Genomic DNA, 20,464 nt, shown 5'->3' with positions numbered 1-20,464 from the left:
CACCAGACATGTGGCAGTGTTTATGATGAAAACCCTGTTTAATGAAACATCCAATAAAGAACTTACAGTTTCCTGTATGACAGACAAGAGGCACCACTGAGCTGGGTGGAGCTGATGAGCTGAGAACTGAGGTAGGGCAGGTAGTGAACCAGTATAACATTAAACCACTGTTCTACATCAGCCTGAGTTGAGGCACTGAGAGCACGAGGCCACACACACTCCAATGTTTGGCTGGCCAGAACTGAGGACAAAACAGGCTCCTGTAGAGAGAAACAGTGATTACTCTATCAGCCATTCCTGGCAGAATAAAGGCAAGTAGTCTACATGGACAAAAATCTAGGTGAAATAAAAACTGGCCTACCATCTCCAGGTACTGATTGGTCCTACTGTAGTTGTCAAGTAGTGTGCAGAGCTCGGAACCATTAACAACTGTGTTCGGTCTGTTCAGGAACTCACTAAGTTCTTCTGGAGAGATGGAGCTCAAGAGCTAGAAAACACAGAAGGAAGACAAAGCATTAACTACAGATAGTGATGTGCTTAACTCATTGGCTTTCCTACAGTGAGCGAAGCACTGAAGCAATTGGTGTTATAGAGCAAACACACCTCTGTCTGTCGGTCATCTGGGATAAGAGACAGGAAGTCTATTAGGTCAGGGAATCCAAAACTGAGGAACAACTGTTTCAGGAACATGTAAAAGCTTCCACCACCATAGCAACTCAGGCCTGTGAAGCAACAGAGGACACTGATGTAAAAGGTCTGTGGTGAATTCAGATTGAGCATCTAGGACACTCCTGACTTACCCGAACCCTAACATTATCAGCCTGAAATCACATCTTCTTATCACTGCCTACCTAGTAGCCTGAAACAGCAAATAAACACACAAACCTTGGCTGGACTGGTACTTGAGATAGTCTTGTATGTAATTGAAAACAGTGTTGGACTGTGTTGCAGAGAGGTCACTGTACACATTATCAAGTCCGTTCACTCTGTAAATACAGCAAAAGTGGGAAACAAATTCAAATTCTAAAAAGTAACAAAATAATCATTTGCTGTGTTTGTGTTATGAAGAGATGCTCACATCTCTCTGTAGGAGTCACAGCCGATGGTCATGGGGATGATCGACAGGGTGTTTGAACCAATACCAGGAAGTAAGATGGAAAGGTAATTCTGGAACCACAGGGCAAAGTCCTCTGGGCTGAAACGTTGGAAGTGAGGCACCAGATCTAAGAGCGTTATGTTCAGAATGGTGTCTGAAATTGCTGAAGGAATGCTAGTGAGGTTCATCTGCAATCACAAGGTATCATCCATCAATTAGTATGCACAGAATAATGTCTTTTTTGATAAAAAAAAACAAAAACAAAAAAAAACACAAGAAAATAATTTGTGATCTGGTCTTTAGGCAACAGAGATGCTCACTTGTATTGCAGTCTGGCTGAAGTTTGTGAAGAACATGCCAAGTTGATTGAGATCAAAAGATGCGATCATACTGCTAAACACCTCTCTAATCACTAAGTCATTTCCCAACACTCCTGTATCCGCCTGCAGGATGAACTGAGCCTTCTGCTCAATGGACAGTAAACCAAACACTGCAACCTGCAGGAGAAAAAAAACATTCATATCACATTATGTTTACACCAGGTCTTCAAGTAAAACAAATGGACACTGCTTGCAGCAGCTGTCTGTTCTCTTCATCAAAACCCAGAAACCAACTGTTACTACTACAGTCAGCTGCAACTCCACAAGAAACATAAAGTTGGTGCAATTGGGATGTTACTCACACTAGAGAAATTTGCATTTAAAATTTTCAGCTCTGTCAAGGTGGCATAATTGAAGAAACTGCCAAGGTTCGTTAAAAGCCAGTCATTGCTGCCTGAAGTTGTGGAAACACAGCCAGGATCTAGATGGAACCAAGATCATTAGTTCAACTAATTACACCATTCTAAATTGGCCCTGTTTAGTTTTATTCAGACAAAAGAATCACCCTTAATTCAAGCAGGTGAAAACTAATTCAAAAATGTCAGTTGTCTGTATTACAACAACTAAAAGGGGAGTACTTACCTGGTGAGCCATCTTTTGAGAGGAAAGGAAAGATGAATGAAGAAAAGACCAGCTGCTTCTGTTTCTCTGTCATGAGTGATTCTTGACTACTGAGAGCTTTCACACTATGTTTGGTGAGAACAGATTGGATATTCTCATCAATTATTTCCTCATGTCCTATATAACACATCTGAAGTTCAGAAATTTCATTGTCCATACTTACACAATTTGGTAGGTCTCACAGCTGAATTTTGTGAAACTGAGGCTGGATAGAAAGTCTGTGGACACTGATGAAAACAATGGTCTGAGCCTCATCTGGAACCACTCGCTGATGAAAGTGGCATTCATCAACTGTGCTGCAGTGAAGTCCTTGATTATCACCTCCCAGATAGCATCAAGTATATGTGGGTCAGTCTGAATGCTCTTATCGGTCTACATGACAGAGTGAAAGATTACATACTTCAATGCATATTTCCACAAAACATTTTTTATACTACAACACCTGTCAGTATGATGGCAAGTTTATTCATTCATTTCATTGACTGCAAATTCAATTTTTTTTTTTACCACCACTGGGTCCCAACTCCCTATGTAATACTCCCTTAATCCTAGAATCGGGTGTGGCAGAATGAGCCAAGCAACAGTGAGAATCTGGACTACTGGAGACTCAAACACAATGAAAACAGGGATTAGTTTAGCTCAAACCCACTGGTCTCGGTGCCCCAAAATTGTTCTGCCGATCCCGATGGTTGCAACCTGTTCTTCTGCCAGTGCACCCTCATGCTCCTCTCCCAACCACAAGCATATCCGACTGACCGAACAATGATTGAATATGTAATCCTCCACCTCTCTGGCAAAGCCATTAATTGAGCAACAGACATCCGAGAGTTCCAATGCGCTTGCTGCCCCAGCTATTCGTCATTTTGAAAGGAGGTCAGGTGCCGGTTTGCCCACCGTAGGGTTCAAACAAACTCCCCTGCCTTGGAGTTCCACTGGGGTTGTTGCCCAGCCTCAGTTTCCTGCTGGGAGCATTGCTCCACCTCTGTTTCTGCTAAAGAGGCTGCCCAGCCTTTGTGCCCCTCTGAGAGTGCCAAACAGTCCTAGAGAGAGTGCCAGAGAGGGTGTCTCACCACTCCTGAGCTCCGCAAAGGAGCCTTTGCTCCAAAGACCTGCATAGCGTCCCATAGAGAGCACTCTTCTGTTCCTAATTCTCACAGAGAGTGCCAGAGAAAGTGACATTTGCGATGCCCTCTAAATCCCCTTCTCCGAAAGGTGCTGCTCTGCCCCCGAGTCCTGCAGATGTCGCCACTGGACCACTACACCCTATTCCCTGCTCCCTATTCCATTGTCCCTATCTGTGTCCTAAATGTTTTGCACCTGTTCCTTGTTAGTCCTCAGTGTATTTAAGTTACCCCTTCAGCTTTTGTTCTTGTTGGTTTATTAACATGTCGTTTCAGGTTGTGCCATGTCGTGAGGTCCGCATGCTGTTATGTTCCTGTGCCCTGATGCTTTTGTTTTGCTGTTATGTACCGGTTTTCTATTTCAAGTCCAATGTTGTTTCTTGAGCCATATGTGACTTTACATTCCAAAGTTTTCTGTTCTTGGGTTTAATGACTTAAGTTAATAAAGAACTGTGAACTTGTCAATTCCGACAGTGTCCCTGCATGTGAGTTCTAACACCTCCCTGAGCGACTTGGATTCGAGACCCAGGGGTGACAAGCAACAATCAAATTTGCATACCATGCTTGAAAACCTTTGCAATGCGTCACCCAAAAAGCCAGCAAAATTTTGGAAGAACAACTTCCAAGCATCTTTAGAGTATTTCAGGCTGCTTGGCAGTTTGCATGTGAGCAGAGTGAACAGATCCTCGGATGACAATACAGCAACCTTAAAAGGCAACAAACAAAGGTTTCTGTGGTCAACTCATTTTCTGCATAACATTAGCAAAGCTGGAAACAGATATTTGATTCACGGAATACTTACCGGTGAACAGGCATAGTCAGAAATGCTAAAGTTACATAGTACTGTAGAGACATTTCCGGATGCAAATTCACTATCAAGTCGGTCACTATGTAGAAAAACAAGAAGAATGTTTTTATTTTTTTCAAAACAAATTCTGTAAAGTTGAGTCCTTTTTCATTTCATAAATAAAACTCACCTGTTTACACCATAACAAGGGTTGCGGTTGATGATGCTAAGATTCAGTGTGTCCAGATCAGTTTGGTTCTGTTGTGACACCCAGGACTGAACTGCTGAGGAGTACTCAAACAGTTTCAGATCAGCAATGTTTATACCCATTAGACCTCTCACTGTGCTCACATTCAGGGTCTGGCAAACAAAAAAGTACTTGTTATCTATTTTATCTTCAGTTTTCAATTTTTCACTACATTTAATTCAAACATTCAATATTTCAGCAACAAATTCTCTGGTTAATATTTTCTTCTTTATACCTTGAAAACAGCAGGGTTCAGACTAATGAATACAGTGATGTCCATGTTAATGTCCTGAGTGGATAAAAATTCGATATCCTCCACTGGAGCACCACCTACAAACACACAAACAAACACACACACACACACACACACACACACACACACACACCTCAACATGTTCATATGTACAATTAACTTAAATTCAGACACAATTCAGACTTTTTAAAAACATGTATTTTTTAGTCTTCCTGTATGCATGAATGTTTGTTTTACCCAGGTAAGGTATCATGAGCTGGTAGTATATTGTGGCACTTCTGTGAAAGTTGCTAAATGAATACTTGATAATGATGTACAGAGTAGATTTCTGTTCAAAGGAACATGAGGACAGATCTGGAGACAGGAACATCCTGCAAAGAGAACAAAAATTTATATTAAAATTCAGATCATTCTTCATCTCTTTATTTTGTTTGTCCATGTTTGTGTATGTATGTGAGCAGGGACTTACATTAAACTCTCAGGAGTGATATTTTCCAGTATACTGATGTCTAATGTACAGATGTAGGAACCAATGACATTTATTTCAGCACTTCCCAGAGAGTGATCACCCATGCTCAGATACCTCATAATTACTGCTTTTCCCTTAAAAAAATAATACACAAGCGTTTTTGTAGCAAGCACAACAGTATCTGAGAAATACAAAATGTCAGCTAGTATGCTTGCAGTATAAACTTTCTTTCGGCTTCTCCCGTTAGGGGTCGCCACAGCGGATTATCCTTATTCATGAACCGCATGTTTGATTTGGCACATGTTTTTACGCTGGATGCCCTTCCTATTGCAACCCTCCCCATTTATCTACTAAGAGTGCACTGGCTTGTGCAACCCATTACTGGGGTTAGTTCCCTGACCGTATAACTAGTTAAAAACATTTATGAAATAATTCAGTTTTAAATTAACACTAGACCTGAAGCTCTGCCTGCTTTCTAAAAAATACCTTCATATACATTTCCACCTCTATTGTCAGTGATAACATTTTCATCATCATCGTTGTGTACATCATTTGTAAGAAATAAAAACATTTTTGCATTTTTTGTAAATTCTAGTCTCTCTAAAGGGGATTGAACATGCTCTTTGACTGCAAAAGTGTTTTATCTGCAACTATGTCATGATATCTAATCAATGAAGGATCACAGATACTTTCTCTCACCCTCACTAAATCATCCCAGATGAGCTCTATCTCTCTCTCATTCTCTCTCTCTCTCTCTCTCTCTCTCTCTCTCTCTCTCTCTCTCTCTCTCTCTCTCTCTATCACACATGCACAAACAACCTTTTATTACCTTTTCTGGTTCCCAGTATCCATCATTGGAATCCATCAAAGAGGACAGTGTGTCAATCATAGTAATGTTCCACTTGCTAATGTCATCAATTGTGGCCAAACGAGAAGTTGAACCCAGTAGTTGCAGCACATGGTCACCAAGGCCTGATGGGAAAATCTACGTATACACACACGAAATCAACAATTTATAATCAAATCAAAACAAATCTTGTGTGGGGAAATTCAGCATACACACAAAGACAGACTTCTAATTTACAACCCAAAAACAAACCCTATTTGACAGTGGGACACCATGCAAGAATCATATTTATACACAAACTGGAAATATTTTCAGAATTCTATGACTAAAAAGCTGAGACAACTTTTTCTTTCCTGCTGTGTTATACAGTCCAGTATTTAGTGTCTCTGACCTGGTTTAACTTGTTAAGAATGACCGCCTGGAGGCTGGTGTCCACCACTTTCTCAGTGATAGCTGCCAGGTTTTCCTGCAAGACGGTGATGTCCAGATACAGATCAAACTGGATGGCATTAAAACCGAAAGGAAAAGCTCCATCTGCAATTGTTGTTCCTGTTATGTTGCTCACTGTAAGACACACAACAGAGGAATTGAGTGAAGCACACAATCTCAATATGTGTAATACGCTGTACCTCGATGTGTTTTGCCCTGTAGTATACGGTTACCTGTAGTACTTTCTGAGTTGCATTCTGTAAAGAATGTCCTAAGCTTTATCAGTGGGATCTTCTGCTCCCTCAGGACTGAAAATAATTTCCTTTTGACATTCTTCAACAATGCACAAACAGGGACAAAATGTAATCAGTCCAGAAAGTTTAAAGTTGGGTTTATAAATCACAAACACAATGGTGAAACGGTTTACATACAAAGCCAATTGTGTCACAGAGGCCTGATTTGAAATAGACAACCAGGATGCCAAGTTGTTCCACGGTCTGCTCATTCCATGTTGAGGGATTACTGATTCATGATAAACAATGTCAGAGGTCAAAAAAATATCAAATGCAATCTATAGACACACACCATTTCCATTTGTTTTATGTCCTTTTAAAACCAATGATAAAATCATTTTCTACAACATAGATGAAAGATGTGCACAAATGCACTTGAAGCTATGACTCACCCATAAGCAGTGTTTCCACTGAGGAGCAGTGACTGTACAGCGGTGACCTGAGAATCAGAAAGATCTCCACAGTTCTTCAGTTTCTCCAAAATGAAAGGGTCAGAGTTCTGGATGTAGGAGGAGTCCAGTGTACAGGCCATATTTCCCAGAACCTCCACCTGATCCCTGGTCAGACTCACACCAGATATACCCTACAACATCACAACCCATGAAGAAAAGTCACACAGAATCTATAAGAATGGGGGGGGGGGGTGTCTTGTGTGGATTCCACTGTTTAGTGTCTATTGTTTAAGCCTGAACATGTTCATATTTTCACTTGTTTTCAACAATGGAATTGCATAAGAGATGAATTGATTATAATTTGATGGCTGATTTGCAGATTTAAGAGCTAATATTGAATGTGTTGGTCTATGAATATTTTACTGTGTGTGTATTACCAGGCAGTCCTTTGCATTGTTGAACAGTATGGTTGTTTTGTCAAGGACAGGAGAAAGAACTGAGAAATCTGCTCTGCCAAGGGCACGGAAATATGATTGGCAGTTCACATTCTGTATTGTCTCGTAGCTACAACACACACACACACACACACACACACACACACACACACACACACACACACACACACACACACAGCCAGCATATGACCTTTTTTTCTTGATATCATATACTTGAATACAGTATTTTCTGTATGTGAATATGTTCCACACCTGTAGTACAGAAGCATATCAGAGGGGACATTCATAAAGCTTTCGACTTGATCTTCTTTCACATAGTTGTACATGCAGGTCAGCTGAAACACAGAATGTGTTGTGTGATTGTGTGTTTTCTCATTTACCAGTAAAGGTTTGGGTCTACCTGCTGTCTCTGATTCATTCTGTGTGCAGAATGTGATTGAATATCAGAGTGTATGTACCTGAGCCTCTGTCAGGACGACCTTGTCTCTGCCTGCACGTGGTCTACAGGCTTTGACTAGATCTTTGGCTTTCTTCTGTGGGAGAGTTGAGCTACAAGAGAATCCCTGCAGTACTGATGCTGACAGACTGCAGGGAGAAACACACCCACAGTCACAAATAGACATACACAGTGATGGGTGTATTCACAGAACAGATCTTTACATTAGCTATATTAGATAGACTGTGTGTGTGTGTGTGTGTGTGTGTGTGTGTGTGTGTGTGTGTGTGTGTGTGTGTGTGTGTTTTCCTAACTCACTCTTCTGGATTAGTACAGGCACTGGCCACTGCACCGAAGAACATCATAGCCTGGTAAAAATGAAAAAAAGTCTTAACATTTTTTGATGAGTTTTATAGCCTGACATCCAAACAAGTCAGGAAATCAGATTAGGGGAACTGCTGCTATTACAGTCGAGGCATGAGACTTTAGTTTTTCAGTGTAACAAAGTGGGTGGGTTTAAGTACCTGTTCATGACTCCAGCTCTTGTTATTGATGAGTGAAACTTCCACAGAGCTCAGAGATGTCAGTAGAACAAGTGGAATATACATCACTAGTGCATCCGGAACATTTTGTATGACAGAGGTTTGGTCTACAGAGATTACCTGGAACAACGTGTTAGAGCGGACTTCAACAAAGCAACTGCATGTTACTGCACTTTTATAGGAGAAGGTAATAAAGATATGTTTGTGTGTGTGTGTGTGTGTGTGTGTGTGTGTGTGTGTGTGTGTGTGTGTGTGTGTGTGTGTGTGTGTGTGTGTGTGTGTAAAACAAAGTAAATACCTTTTGGACAAATGTCTGTTGTAGAATAACTGGGGCTGATAGAATATTAGCAATGAATGTTGGATTCTGAGATAAAGACAGAAGCTCAGAAGATGGGATGATGGATATGGCTGTAGAAGGAACACCACCAATAAGTGTTCCCAATGATACCAGAGAGGAGGCACTGTTGATCTGTGAGAGTAAAACAATCATATCCTTAACTTGAAAACATTTCTGATTCTGAATTTTAGAACTTGTGCAATAAGAAAGAAATTAAATTACAGACCTTTTGGTAACATGGTATAGTTAGTAAATGTATAAACATAAATAGAATATTGACATGGTGATTGTGATCAAAAATGGCAAGCTTTCACTTTCTGTAACATAGAGCAACATTCCTGACAAATGGGCAGTGTACGCTTACATTAAAGCCTGAACTAATGATGCTCTGGATGAGGGCATTCACTTGGCCCTGGTCCCAGCCACTGATGATACCGAGTGTTGACAGAGCACCGCTTATCACATTGGGAGGGGCGGAGTTTATCTGGCCCACAGTCAAGCCCACACACTGGCTTCCCAATGTTTGGATGGTGGCTGCAGATATATCAGGGAACTTTGCTACCAGCACCGCTGTTACCTGAAAGGAGAAGAAGGTTAGAGGTGACTGGCACTACTACACAAGAAGTGATTAGTGAACACACAAGTCTTATTGATTGATTACCTCTGGATTTATTTCTGTGCAGAAGATGTTGATGCTAGTCAGGATTGTCTGAATGTCTGCATCTCCAAGAAAAACAAACATGGAGGCAGGACTTTGACACAGCAGCTCAGCAGGCAATCTATAAAAACACAAACAACCTTTTAGAATGCATACACAGATATTTGCACGTATATATGGTCTTTTACATGTGGGATTTGAATCTATAAAGGGTTGGATAAATAAATGAAATAAACAAATTTAAATTTTGTTCAATGTTGAGGTTTGAGTGGTACCCGAGAGGGCTGAAGTCAGGATTCTGGATGTACAACTGTGTTGTATAATACTCCAAGACACTGGCTGAAATTCCTGGGTTGTTGAACAACTGAAGGTTTTCAGAGTTCTCCAGGAACACACTTGACTAAAAGACACAATAAAACACACATTATCACAGCACTACAAACTGTGTACATTGTGTGATGTAGTTAACAGAAATATGTTTGAATGACTAATGTAGATAATTGCAGGTGTGTGTGTGTGTGTGTGTGTGTGTGTGTGTGTGTGTGTGTGTGTGTGTGCACTACCATGCTTCCTGATAGAAATGATTGTAGATCACTGAGGGTGATGAAGGTGACGAAGAATCCAATGTTGTCTGCAAACCAGGCAGTGGAGTTCAGAAAAGGATCTGAGGAGTTATAGCAGCGGGGGCTGGCATCTGCAAAATACACAATCACATGTTGAGACACACATGTAGTGCACACACAAACAAACGGAAATGCTTGTACAGAGAGAACTAGAAAAAAGAAACAAGAAAAATGTAGTTATTCTTACCACCACTGCTCAGATACACTTTTATAGAGCTGTACACATCAGCTTGGGAGAAATCAGCTGCAGAAAAATTGAAGTTGTCCCCCAGGATAGACACCCTGCTCACAAACACATACGTACAGGAGATTTCTTTACTATATGACCTCAGTTTTTTTTCGCCACCAGACATGTGGCAGTGTTTATGATGAAAACCCTGTTTAATGAAACATCCAATAAAGAACTTACAGTTTCCTGTATGACAGACAAGAGGCACCACTGAGCTGGGTGGAGCTGATGAGCTGAGAACTGAGGTAGGGCAGGTAGTGAACCAGTATAACATTAAACCACTGTTCTACATCAGCCTGAGTTGAGGCACTGAGAGCACGAGGCCACACACACTCCAATGTTTGGCTGGCCAGAACTGAGGACAAAACAGGCTCCTGTAGAGAGAAACAGTGATTACTCTATCAGCCATTCCTGGCAGAATAAAGGCAAGTAGTCTACATGGACAAAAATCTAGGTGAAATAAAAACTGGCCTACCATCTCCAGGTACTGATTGGTCCTACTGTAGTTGTCAAGTAGTGTGCAGAGCTCGGAACCATTAACAACTGTGTTCGGTCTGTTCAGGAACTCACTAAGTTCTTCTGGAGAGATGGAGCTCAAGAGCTAGAAAACACAGAAGGAAGACAAAGCATTAACTACAGATAGTGATGTGCTTAACTCATTGGCTTTCCTACAGTGAGCGAAGCACTGAAGCAATTGGTGTTATAGAGCAAACACACCTCTGTCTGTCGGTCATCTGGGATAAGAGACAGGAAGTCTATTAGGTCAGGGAATCCAAAACTGAGGAACAACTGTTTCAGGAACATGTAAAAGCTTCCACCACCATAGCAACTCAGGCCTGTGAAGCAACAGAGGACACTGATGTAAAAGGTCTGTGGTGAATTCAGATTGAGCATCTAGGACACTCCTGACTTACCCGAACCCTAACATTATCAGCCTGAAATCACATCTTCTTATCACTGCCTACCTAGTAGCCTGAAACAGCAAATAAACACACAAACCTTGGCTGGACTGGTACTTGAGATAGTCTTGTATGTAATTGAAAACAGTGTTGGACTGTGTTGCAGAGAGGTCACTGTACACATTATCAAGTCCGTTCACTCTGTAAATACAGCAAAAGTGGGAAACAAATTCAAATTCTAAAAAGTAACAAAATAATCATTTGCTGTGTTTGTGTTATGAAGAGATGCTCACATCTCTCTGTAGGAGTCACAGCCGATGGTCATGGGGATGATCGACAGGGTGTTTGAACCAATACCAGGAAGTAAGATGGAAAGGTAATTCTGGAACCACAGGGCAAAGTCCTCTGGGCTGAAACGTTGGAAGTGAGGCACCAGATCTAAGAGCGTTATGTTCAGAATGGTGTCTGAAATTGCTGAAGGAATGCTAGTGAGGTTCATCTGCAATCACAAGGTATCATCCATCAATTAGTATGCACAGAATAATGTCTTTTTTGATAAAAAAAAACAAAAACAAAAAAAAACACAAGAAAATAATTTGTGATCTGGTCTTTAGGCAACAGAGATGCTCACTTGTATTGCAGTCTGGCTGAAGTTTGTGAAGAACATGCCAAGTTGATTGAGATCAAAAGATGCGATCATACTGCTAAACACCTCTCTAATCACTAAGTCATTTCCCAACACTCCTGTATCCGCCTGCAGGATGAACTGAGCCTTCTGCTCAATGGACAGTAAACCAAACACTGCAACCTGCAGGAGAAAAAAAACATTCATATCACATTATGTTTACACCAGGTCTTCAAGTAAAACAAATGGACACTGCTTGCAGCAGCTGTCTGTTCTCTTCATCAAAACCCAGAAACCAACTGTTACTACTACAGTCAGCTGCAACTCCACAAGAAACATAAAGTTGGTGCAATTGGGATGTTACTCACACTAGAGAAATTTGCATTTAAAATTTTCAGCTCTGTCAAGGTGGCATAATTGAAGAAACTGCCAAGGTTCGTTAAAAGCCAGTCATTGCTGCCTGAAGTTGTGGAAACACAGCCAGGATCTAGATGGAACCAAGATCATTAGTTCAACTAATTACACCATTCTAAATTGGCCCTGTTTAGTTTTATTCAGACAAAAGAATCACCCTTAATTCAAGCAGGTGAAAACTAATTCAAAAATGTCAGTTGTCTGTATTACAACAACTAAAAGGGGAGTACTTACCTGGTGAGCCATCTTTTGAGAGGAAAGGAAAGATGAATGAAGAAAAGACCAGCTGCTTCTGTTTCTCTGTCATGAGTGATTCTTGACTACTGAGAGCTTTCACACTATGTTTGGTGAGAACAGATTGGATATTCTCATCAATTATTTCCTCATGTCCTATATAACACATCTGAAGTTCAGAAATTTCATTGTCCATACTTACACAATTTGGTAGGTCTCACAGCTGAATTTTGTGAAACTGAGGCTGGATAGAAAGTCTGTGGACACTGATGAAAACAATGGTCTGAGCCTCATCTGGAACCACTCGCTGATGAAAGTGGCATTCATCAACTGTGCTGCAGTGAAGTCCTTGATTATCACCTCCCAGATAGCATCAAGTATATGTGGGTCAGTCTGAATGCTCTTATCGGTCTACATGACAGAGTGAAAGATTACATACTTCAATGCATATTTCCACAAAACATTTTTTATACTACAACACCTGTCAGTATGATGGCAAGTTTATTCATTCATTTCATTGACTGCAAATTCAATTTTTTTTTTTACCACCACTGGGTCCCAACTCCCTATGTAATACTCCCTTAATCCTAGAATCGGGTGTGGCAGAATGAGCCAAGCAACAGTGAGAATCTGGACTACTGGAGACTCAAACACAATGAAAACAGGGATTAGTTTAGCTCAAACCCACTGGTCTCGGTGCCCCAAAATTGTTCTGCCGATCCCGATGGTTGCAACCTGTTCTTCTGCCAGTGCACCCTCATGCTCCTCTCCCAACCACAAGCATATCCGACTGACCGAACAATGATTGAATATGTAATCCTCCACCTCTCTGGCAAAGCCATTAATTGAGCAACAGACATCCGAGAGTTCCAATGCGCTTGCTGCCCCAGCTATTCGTCATTTTGAAAGGAGGTCAGGTGCCGGTTTGCCCACCGTAGGGTTCAAACAAACTCCCCTGCCTTGGAGTTCCACTGGGGTTGTTGCCCAGCCTCAGTTTCCTGCTGGGAGCATTGCTCCACCTCTGTTTCTGCTAAAGAGGCTGCCCAGCCTTTGTGCCCCTCTGAGAGTGCCAAACAGTCCTAGAGAGAGTGCCAGAGAGGGTGTCTCACCACTCCTGAGCTCCGCAAAGGAGCCTTTGCTCCAAAGACCTGCATAGCGTCCCATAGAGAGCACTCTTCTGTTCCTAATTCTCACAGAGAGTGCCAGAAAAAAGTGACATTTGCGATGCCCTCTAAATCCCCTTCTCCGAAAGGTGCTGCTCTGCCCCCGAGTCCTGCAGATGTCGCCACTGGACCACTACACCCTATTCCCTGCTCCCTATTCCATTGTCCCTATCTGTGTCCTAAATGTTTTGCACCTGTTCCTTGTTAGTCCTCAGTGTATTTAAGTTACCCCTTCAGCTTTTGTTCTTGTTGGTTTATTAACATGTCGTTTCAGGTTGTGCCATGTCGTGAGGTCCGCATGCTGTTATGTTCCTGTGCCCTGATGCTTTTGTTTTGCTGTTATGTACCGGTTTTCTATTTCAAGTCCAATGTTGTTTCTTGAGCCATATGTGACTTTACATTCCAAAGTTTTCTGTTCTTGGGTTTAATGACTTAAGTTAATAAAGAACTGTGAACTTGTCAATTCCGACAGTGTCCCTGCATGTGAGTTCTAACACCTCCCTGAGCGACTTGGATTCGAGACCCAGGGGTGACAAGCAACAATCAAATTTGCATACCATGCTTGAAAACCTTTGCAATGCGTCACCCAAAAAGCCAGCAAAATTTTGGAAGAACAACTTCCAAGCATCTTTAGAGTATTTCAGGCTGCTTGGCAGTTTGCATGTGAGCAGAGTGAACAGATCCTCGGATGACAATACAGCAACCTTAAAAGGCAACAAACAAAGGTTTCTGTGGTCAACTCATTTTCTGCATAACATTAGCAAAGCTGGAAACAGATATTTGATTCACGGAATACTTACCGGTGAACAGGCATAGTCAGAAATGCTAAAGTTACATAGTACTGTAGAGACATTTCCGGATGCAAATTCACTATCAAGTCGGTCACTATGTAGAAAAACAAGAAGAATGTTTTTATTTTTTTCAAAACAAATTCTGTAAAGTTGAGTCCTTTTTCATTTCATAAATAAAACTCACCTGTTTACACCATAACAAGGGTTGCGGTTGATGATGCTAAGATTCAGTGTGTCCAGATCAGTTTGGTTCTGTTGTGACACCCAGGACTGAACTGCTGAGGAGTACTCAAACAGTTTCAGATCAGCAATGTTTATACCCATTAGACCTCTCACTGTGCTCACATTCAGGGTCTGGCAAACAAAAAAGTACTTGTTATCTATTTTATCTTCAGTTTTCAATTTTTCACTACATTTAATTCAAACATTCAATATTTCAGCAACAAATTCTCTGGTTAATATTTTCTTCTTTATACCTTGAAAACAGCAGGGTTCAGACTAATGAATACAGTGATGTCCATGTTAATGTCCTGAGTGGATAAAAATTCGATATCCTCCACTGGAGCACCACCTACAAACACACAAACAAACACACACACACACACACACACACACACACACACACACCTCAACATGTTCATATGTACAATTAACTTAAATTCAGACACAATTCAGACTTTTTAAAAACATGTATTTTTTAGTCTTCCTGTATGCATGAATGTTTGTTTTACCCAGGTAAGGTATCATGAGCTGGTAGTATATTGTGGCACTTCTGTGAAAGTTGCTAAATGAATACTTGATAATGATGTACAGAGTAGATTTCTGTTCAAAGGAACATGAGGACAGATCTGGAGACAGGAACATCCTGCAAAGAGAACAAAAATTTATATTAAAATTCAGATCATTCTTCATCTCTTTATTTTGTTTGTCCATGTTTGTGTATGTATGTGAGCAGGGACTTACATTAAACTCTCAGGAGTGATATTTTCCAGTATACTGATGTCTAATGTACAGATGTAGGAACCAATGACATTTATTTCAGCACTTCCCAGAGAGTGATCACCCATGCTCAGATACCTCATAATTACTGCTTTTCCCTTAAAAAAATAATACACAAGCGTTTTTGTAGCAAGCACAACAGTATCTGAGAAATACAAAATGTCAGCTAGTATGCTTGCAGTATAAACTTTCTTTCGGCTTCTCCCGTTAGGGGTCGCCACAGCGGATTATCCTTATTCATGAACCGCATGTTTGATTTGGCACATGTTTTTACGCTGGATGCCCTTCCTATTGCAACCCTCCCCATTTATCTACTAAGAGTGCACTGGCTTGTGCAACCCATTACTGGGGTTAGTTCCCTGACCGTATAACTAGTTAAAAACATTTATGAAATAATTCAGTTTTAAATTAACACTAGACCTGAAGCTCTGCCTGCTTTCTAAAAAATACCTTCATATACATTTCCACCTCTATTGTCAGTGATAACATTTTCATCATCATCGTTGTGTACATCATTTGTAAGAAATAAAAACATTTTTGCATTTTTTGTAAATTCTAGTCTCTCTAAAGGGGATTGAACATGCTCTTTGACTGCAAAAGTGTTTTATCTGCAACTATGTCATGATATCTAATCAATGAAGGATCACAGATACTTTCTCTCACCCTCACTAAATCATCCCAGATGAGCTCTATCTCTCTCTCATTCTCTCTCTCTCTCTCTCTCTCTCTCTCTCTCTCTCTCTCTCTCTCTCTCTCTCTCTCTCTATCACACATGCACAAACAACCTTTTATTACCTTTTCTGGTTCCCAGTATCCATCATTGGAATCCATCAAAGAGGACAGTGTGTCAATCATAGTAATGTTCCACTTGCTAATGTCATCAATTGTGGCCAAACGAGAAGTTGAACCCAGTAGTTGCAGCACATGGTCACCAAGGCCTGATGGGAAAATCTACGTATACACACACGAAATCAACAATTTATAATCAAATCAAAACAAATCTTGTGTGGGGAAATTCAGCATACACACAAAGACAGACTTCTAATTTACAACCCAAAAACAAACCCTATTTGACAGTGGGACACCATGCAAGAATCATATTTATACACAAACTGGAAATATTTTCAGAATTCTATGACTAAAAAGCTGAGACAACTTTTTCTTTCCTGCTGTGTTATACAGTCCAGTATTTAGTGTCTCTGACCTGGTTTAACTTGTTAAGAATGACCGCCTGGAGGCTGGTGTCCACCACTTTCTCAGTGATAGCTGCCAGGTTTTCCTGCAAGACGGTGATGTCCAGATACAGATCAAACTGGATGGCATTAAAACCGAAAGGAAAAGCTCCATCTGCAATTGTTGTTCCTGTTATGTTGCTCACTGTAAGACACACAACAGAGGAATTGAGTGAAGCACACAATCTCAATATGTGTAATACGCTGTACCTCGATGTGTTTTGCCCTGTAGTATACGGTTACCTGTAGTACTTTCTGAGTTGCATTCTGTAAAGAATGTCCTAAGCTTTATCAGTGGGATCTTCTGCTCCCTCAGGACTGAAAATAATTTCCTTTTGACATTCTTCAACAATGCACAAACAGGGACAAAATGTAATCAGTCCAGAAAGTTTAAAGTTGGGTTTATAAATCACAAACACAATGGTGAAACGGTTTACATACAAAGCCAATTGTGTCACAGAGGCCTGATTTGAAATAGACAACCAGGATGCCAAGTTGTTCCACGGTCTGCTCATTCCATGTTGAGGGATTACTGATTCATGATAAACAATGTCAGAGGTCAAAAAAATATCAAATGCAATCTATAGACACACACCATTTCCATTTGTTTTATGTCCTTTTAAAACCAATGATAAAATCATTTTCTACAACATAGATGAAAGATGTGCACAAATGCACTTGAAGCTATGACTCACCCATAAGCAGTGTTTCCACTGAGGAGCAGTGACTGTACAGCGGTGACCTGAGAATCAGAAAGATCTCCACAGTTCTTCAGTTTCTCCAAAATGAAAGGGTCAGAGTTCTGGATGTAGGAGGAGTCCAGTGTACAGGCCATATTTCCCAGAACCTCCACCTGATCCCTGGTCAGACTCACACCAGATATACCCTACAACATCACAACCCATGAAGAAAAGTCACACAGAATCTATAAGAATGGGGGGGGGGGGGTGTCTTGTGTGGATTCCACTGTTTAGTGTCTATTGTTTAAGCCTGAACATGTTCATATTTTCACTTGTTTTCAACAATGGAATTGCATAAGAGATGAATTGATTATAATTTGATGGCTGATTTGCAGATTTAAGAGCTAATATTGAATGTGTTGGTCTATGAATATTTTACTATGTGTGTATTACCAGGCAGTCCTTTGCATTGTTGAACAGTATGGTTGTTTTGTCAAGGACAGGAGAAAGAACTGAGAAATCTGCTCTGCCAAGGGCACGGAAATATGATTGGCAGTTCACATTCTGTATTGTCTCGTAGCTACAACACACACACACACACACACACACACACACACACACACACACACACACACACACACACACACACACACACACACAGCCAGCATATGACCTTTTTTTCTTGATATCATATACTTGAATACAGTATTTTCTGTATGTGAATATGTTCCACACCTGTAGTACAGAAGCATATCAGAGGGGACATTCATAAAGCTTTCGACTTGATCTTCTTTCACATAGTTGTACATGCAGGTCAGCTGAAACACAGAATGTGTTGTGTGATTGTGTGTTTTCTCATTTACCAGTAAAGGTTTGGGTCTACCTGCTGTCTCTGATTCATTCTGTGTGCAGAATGTGATTGAATATCAGAGTGTATGTACCTGAGCCTCTGTCAGGACGACCTTGTCTCTGCCTGCACGTGGTCTACAGGCTTTGACTAGATCTTTGGCTTTCTTCTGTGGGAGAGTTGAGCTACAAGAGAATCCCTGCAGTACTGATGCTGACAGACTGCAGGGAGAAACACACCCACAGTCACAAATAGACATACACAGTGATGGGTGTATTCACAGAACAGATCTTTACATTAGCTATATTAGATAGACTGTGTGTGTGTGTGTGTGTGTGTGTGTGTGTGTGTGTGTGTGTGTGTGTGTGTGTGTGTGTGTTTTCCTAACTCACTCTTCTGGATTAGTACAGGCACTGGCCACTGCACCGAAGAACATCATAGCCTGGTAAAAATGAAAAAAAGTCTTAACATTTTTTGATGAGTTTTATAGCCTGACATCCAAACAAGTCAGGAAATCAGATTAGGGGAACTGCTGCTATTACAGTCGAGGCATGAGACTTTAGTTTTTCAGTGTAACAAAGTGGGTGGGTTTAAGTACCTGTTCATGACTCCAGCTCTTGTTATTGATGAGTGAAACTTCCACAGAGCTCAGAGATGTCAGTAGAACAAGTGGAATATACATCACTAGTGCATCCGGAACATTTTGTATGACAGAGGTTTGGTCTACAGAGATTACCTGGAACAACGTGTTAGAGCGGACTTCAACAAAGCAACTGCATGTTACTGCACTTTTATAGGAGAAGGTAATAAAGATATGTGTGTGTGTGTGTGTGTGTGTGTGTGTGTGTGTGTGTGTGTGTGTGTGTGTGTGTGTGTGTGTGTGTGTGTGTGTGTGTGTGTGTGTGTGTAAAACAAAGTAAATACCTTTTGGACAAATGTCTGTTGTAGAATAACTGGGGCTGATAGAATATTAGCAATGAATGTTGGATTCTGAGATAAAGACAGAAGCTCAGAAGATGGGATGATGGATATGGCTGTAGAAGGAACACCACCAATAAGTGTTCCCAATGATACCAGAGAGGAGGCACTGTTGATCTGTGAGAGTAAAACAATCATATCCTTAACTTGAAAACATTTCTGATTCTGAATTTTAGAACTTGTGCAATAAGAAAGAAATTAAATTACAGACCTTTTGGTAACATGGTATAGTTAGTAAATGTATAAACATAAATAGAATATTGACATGGTGATTGTGATCAAAAATGGCAAGCTTTCACTTTCTGTAACATAGAGCAACATTCCTGACAAATGGGCAGTGTACGCTTACATTAAAGCCTGAACTAATGATGCTCTGGATGAGGGCATTCACTTGGCCCTGGTCCCAGCCACTGATGATACCGAGTGTTGACAGAGCACCGCTTATCACATTGGGAGGGGCGGAGTTTATCTGGCCCACAGTCAAGCCCACACACTGGCTTCCCAATGTTTGGATGGTGGCTGCAGATATATCAGGGAACTTTGCTACCAGCACCGCTGTTACCTGAAAGGAGAAGAAGGTTAGAGGTGACTGGCACTACTACACAAGAAGTGATTAGTGAACACACAAGTCTTATTGATTGATTACCTCTGGATTTATTTCTGTGCAGAAGATGTTGATGCTAGTCAGGATTGTCTGAATGTCTGCATCTCCAAGAAAAACAAACATGGAGGCAGGACTTTGACACAGCAGCTCAGCAGGCAATCTATAAAAACACAAACAACCTTTTAGAATGCATACACAGATATTTGCACGTATATATGGTCTTTTACATGTGGGATTTGAATCTATAAAGGGTTGGATAAATAAATGAAATAAACAAATTTAAATTTTGTTCAATGTTGAGGTTTGAGTGGTACCCGAGAGGGCTGAAGTCAGGATTCTGGATGTACAACTGTGTTGTATAATACTCCAAGACACTGGCTGAAATTCCTGGGTTGTTGAACAACTGAAGGTTTTCAGAGTTCTCCAGGAACACACTTGACTAAAAGACACAATAAAACACACATTATCACAGCACTACAAACTGTGTACATTGTGTGATGTAGTTAACAGAAATATGTTTGAATGACTAATATAGATAATTGCAGGTGTGTGTGTGTGTGTGTGTGTGTGTGTGTGTGTGTGTGTGTGTGTGTGTGCGCACTACCATGCTTCCTGATAGAAATGATTGTAGATCACTGAGGGTGATGAAGGTGACGAAGAATCCAATGTTGTCTGCAAACCAGGCAGTGGAGTTCAGAAAAGGATCTGAGGAGTTATAGCAGCGGAGGCTGGCATCTGCAAAATACACAATCACATGTTGAGACACACATGTAGTGCACACAC

The 20,464-nt window shown here is 40.8% G+C and overlaps 1 protein-coding gene across 1 annotated transcript in view; it reads right to left on the bottom strand.

The window, feature by feature from the left end:
• LOC310737433 (uncharacterized protein) overlaps nucleotides 1-20,464 on the bottom strand; it is a 107,542-nt gene that overhangs the window by 60,374 nt on the left and 26,704 nt on the right. The window contains exons 80-140 of the mRNA XM_083561761.1: nucleotides 20,286-20,416; nucleotides 19,996-20,120; nucleotides 19,724-19,841; nucleotides 19,427-19,639; nucleotides 19,024-19,194; nucleotides 18,698-18,835; nucleotides 18,492-18,541; nucleotides 18,194-18,320; nucleotides 17,988-18,070; nucleotides 17,706-17,832; nucleotides 17,268-17,458; nucleotides 17,014-17,104; nucleotides 16,816-16,915; nucleotides 16,545-16,717; nucleotides 16,136-16,291; nucleotides 15,305-15,438; nucleotides 15,073-15,206; nucleotides 14,818-14,912; nucleotides 14,526-14,695; nucleotides 14,351-14,435; nucleotides 14,108-14,254; nucleotides 12,590-12,798; nucleotides 12,388-12,491; nucleotides 12,108-12,226; nucleotides 11,746-11,922; nucleotides 11,408-11,613; nucleotides 11,215-11,315; nucleotides 10,933-11,051; nucleotides 10,691-10,816; nucleotides 10,396-10,589; nucleotides 10,174-10,268; nucleotides 9,927-10,057; nucleotides 9,639-9,763; nucleotides 9,367-9,484; nucleotides 9,070-9,282; nucleotides 8,667-8,837; nucleotides 8,351-8,488; nucleotides 8,145-8,194; nucleotides 7,849-7,975; nucleotides 7,643-7,725; nucleotides 7,373-7,499; nucleotides 6,936-7,126; nucleotides 6,682-6,772; nucleotides 6,484-6,583; nucleotides 6,213-6,385; nucleotides 5,804-5,959; nucleotides 4,975-5,108; nucleotides 4,743-4,876; nucleotides 4,488-4,582; nucleotides 4,196-4,365; nucleotides 4,021-4,105; nucleotides 3,778-3,924; nucleotides 2,261-2,469; nucleotides 2,059-2,162; nucleotides 1,779-1,897; nucleotides 1,417-1,593; nucleotides 1,079-1,284; nucleotides 886-986; nucleotides 604-722; nucleotides 362-487; nucleotides 67-260 (exon numbers count right to left, since the gene is read on the bottom strand). Coding sequence (XP_083417887.1) covers nucleotides 67-260; nucleotides 362-487; nucleotides 604-722; nucleotides 886-986; nucleotides 1,079-1,284; nucleotides 1,417-1,593; nucleotides 1,779-1,897; nucleotides 2,059-2,162; nucleotides 2,261-2,469; nucleotides 3,778-3,924; nucleotides 4,021-4,105; nucleotides 4,196-4,365; nucleotides 4,488-4,582; nucleotides 4,743-4,876; nucleotides 4,975-5,108; nucleotides 5,804-5,959; nucleotides 6,213-6,385; nucleotides 6,484-6,583; nucleotides 6,682-6,772; nucleotides 6,936-7,126; nucleotides 7,373-7,499; nucleotides 7,643-7,725; nucleotides 7,849-7,975; nucleotides 8,145-8,194; nucleotides 8,351-8,488; nucleotides 8,667-8,837; nucleotides 9,070-9,282; nucleotides 9,367-9,484; nucleotides 9,639-9,763; nucleotides 9,927-10,057; nucleotides 10,174-10,268; nucleotides 10,396-10,589; nucleotides 10,691-10,816; nucleotides 10,933-11,051; nucleotides 11,215-11,315; nucleotides 11,408-11,613; nucleotides 11,746-11,922; nucleotides 12,108-12,226; nucleotides 12,388-12,491; nucleotides 12,590-12,798; nucleotides 14,108-14,254; nucleotides 14,351-14,435; nucleotides 14,526-14,695; nucleotides 14,818-14,912; nucleotides 15,073-15,206; nucleotides 15,305-15,438; nucleotides 16,136-16,291; nucleotides 16,545-16,717; nucleotides 16,816-16,915; nucleotides 17,014-17,104; nucleotides 17,268-17,458; nucleotides 17,706-17,832; nucleotides 17,988-18,070; nucleotides 18,194-18,320; nucleotides 18,492-18,541; nucleotides 18,698-18,835; nucleotides 19,024-19,194; nucleotides 19,427-19,639; nucleotides 19,724-19,841; nucleotides 19,996-20,120; nucleotides 20,286-20,416 — 8,323 coding nt within the window. The remainder of the gene's footprint in view (nucleotides 1-66; nucleotides 261-361; nucleotides 488-603; nucleotides 723-885; nucleotides 987-1,078; nucleotides 1,285-1,416; nucleotides 1,594-1,778; nucleotides 1,898-2,058; nucleotides 2,163-2,260; nucleotides 2,470-3,777; nucleotides 3,925-4,020; nucleotides 4,106-4,195; nucleotides 4,366-4,487; nucleotides 4,583-4,742; nucleotides 4,877-4,974; nucleotides 5,109-5,803; nucleotides 5,960-6,212; nucleotides 6,386-6,483; nucleotides 6,584-6,681; nucleotides 6,773-6,935; nucleotides 7,127-7,372; nucleotides 7,500-7,642; nucleotides 7,726-7,848; nucleotides 7,976-8,144; nucleotides 8,195-8,350; nucleotides 8,489-8,666; nucleotides 8,838-9,069; nucleotides 9,283-9,366; nucleotides 9,485-9,638; nucleotides 9,764-9,926; nucleotides 10,058-10,173; nucleotides 10,269-10,395; nucleotides 10,590-10,690; nucleotides 10,817-10,932; nucleotides 11,052-11,214; nucleotides 11,316-11,407; nucleotides 11,614-11,745; nucleotides 11,923-12,107; nucleotides 12,227-12,387; nucleotides 12,492-12,589; nucleotides 12,799-14,107; nucleotides 14,255-14,350; nucleotides 14,436-14,525; nucleotides 14,696-14,817; nucleotides 14,913-15,072; nucleotides 15,207-15,304; nucleotides 15,439-16,135; nucleotides 16,292-16,544; nucleotides 16,718-16,815; nucleotides 16,916-17,013; nucleotides 17,105-17,267; nucleotides 17,459-17,705; nucleotides 17,833-17,987; nucleotides 18,071-18,193; nucleotides 18,321-18,491; nucleotides 18,542-18,697; nucleotides 18,836-19,023; nucleotides 19,195-19,426; nucleotides 19,640-19,723; nucleotides 19,842-19,995; nucleotides 20,121-20,285; nucleotides 20,417-20,464) is intronic.

The sequence above is a fragment of the Silurus aristotelis genome (genome assembly GCF_946808225.1).
Source record: "Silurus aristotelis genome assembly, chromosome: 2".
Lineage (NCBI taxonomy): Eukaryota > Metazoa > Chordata > Actinopteri > Siluriformes > Siluridae > Silurus > Silurus aristotelis.
Note: the sequence above shows the minus strand (reverse complement) of the source record. Positions and strands in the feature narration are given on the sequence as shown.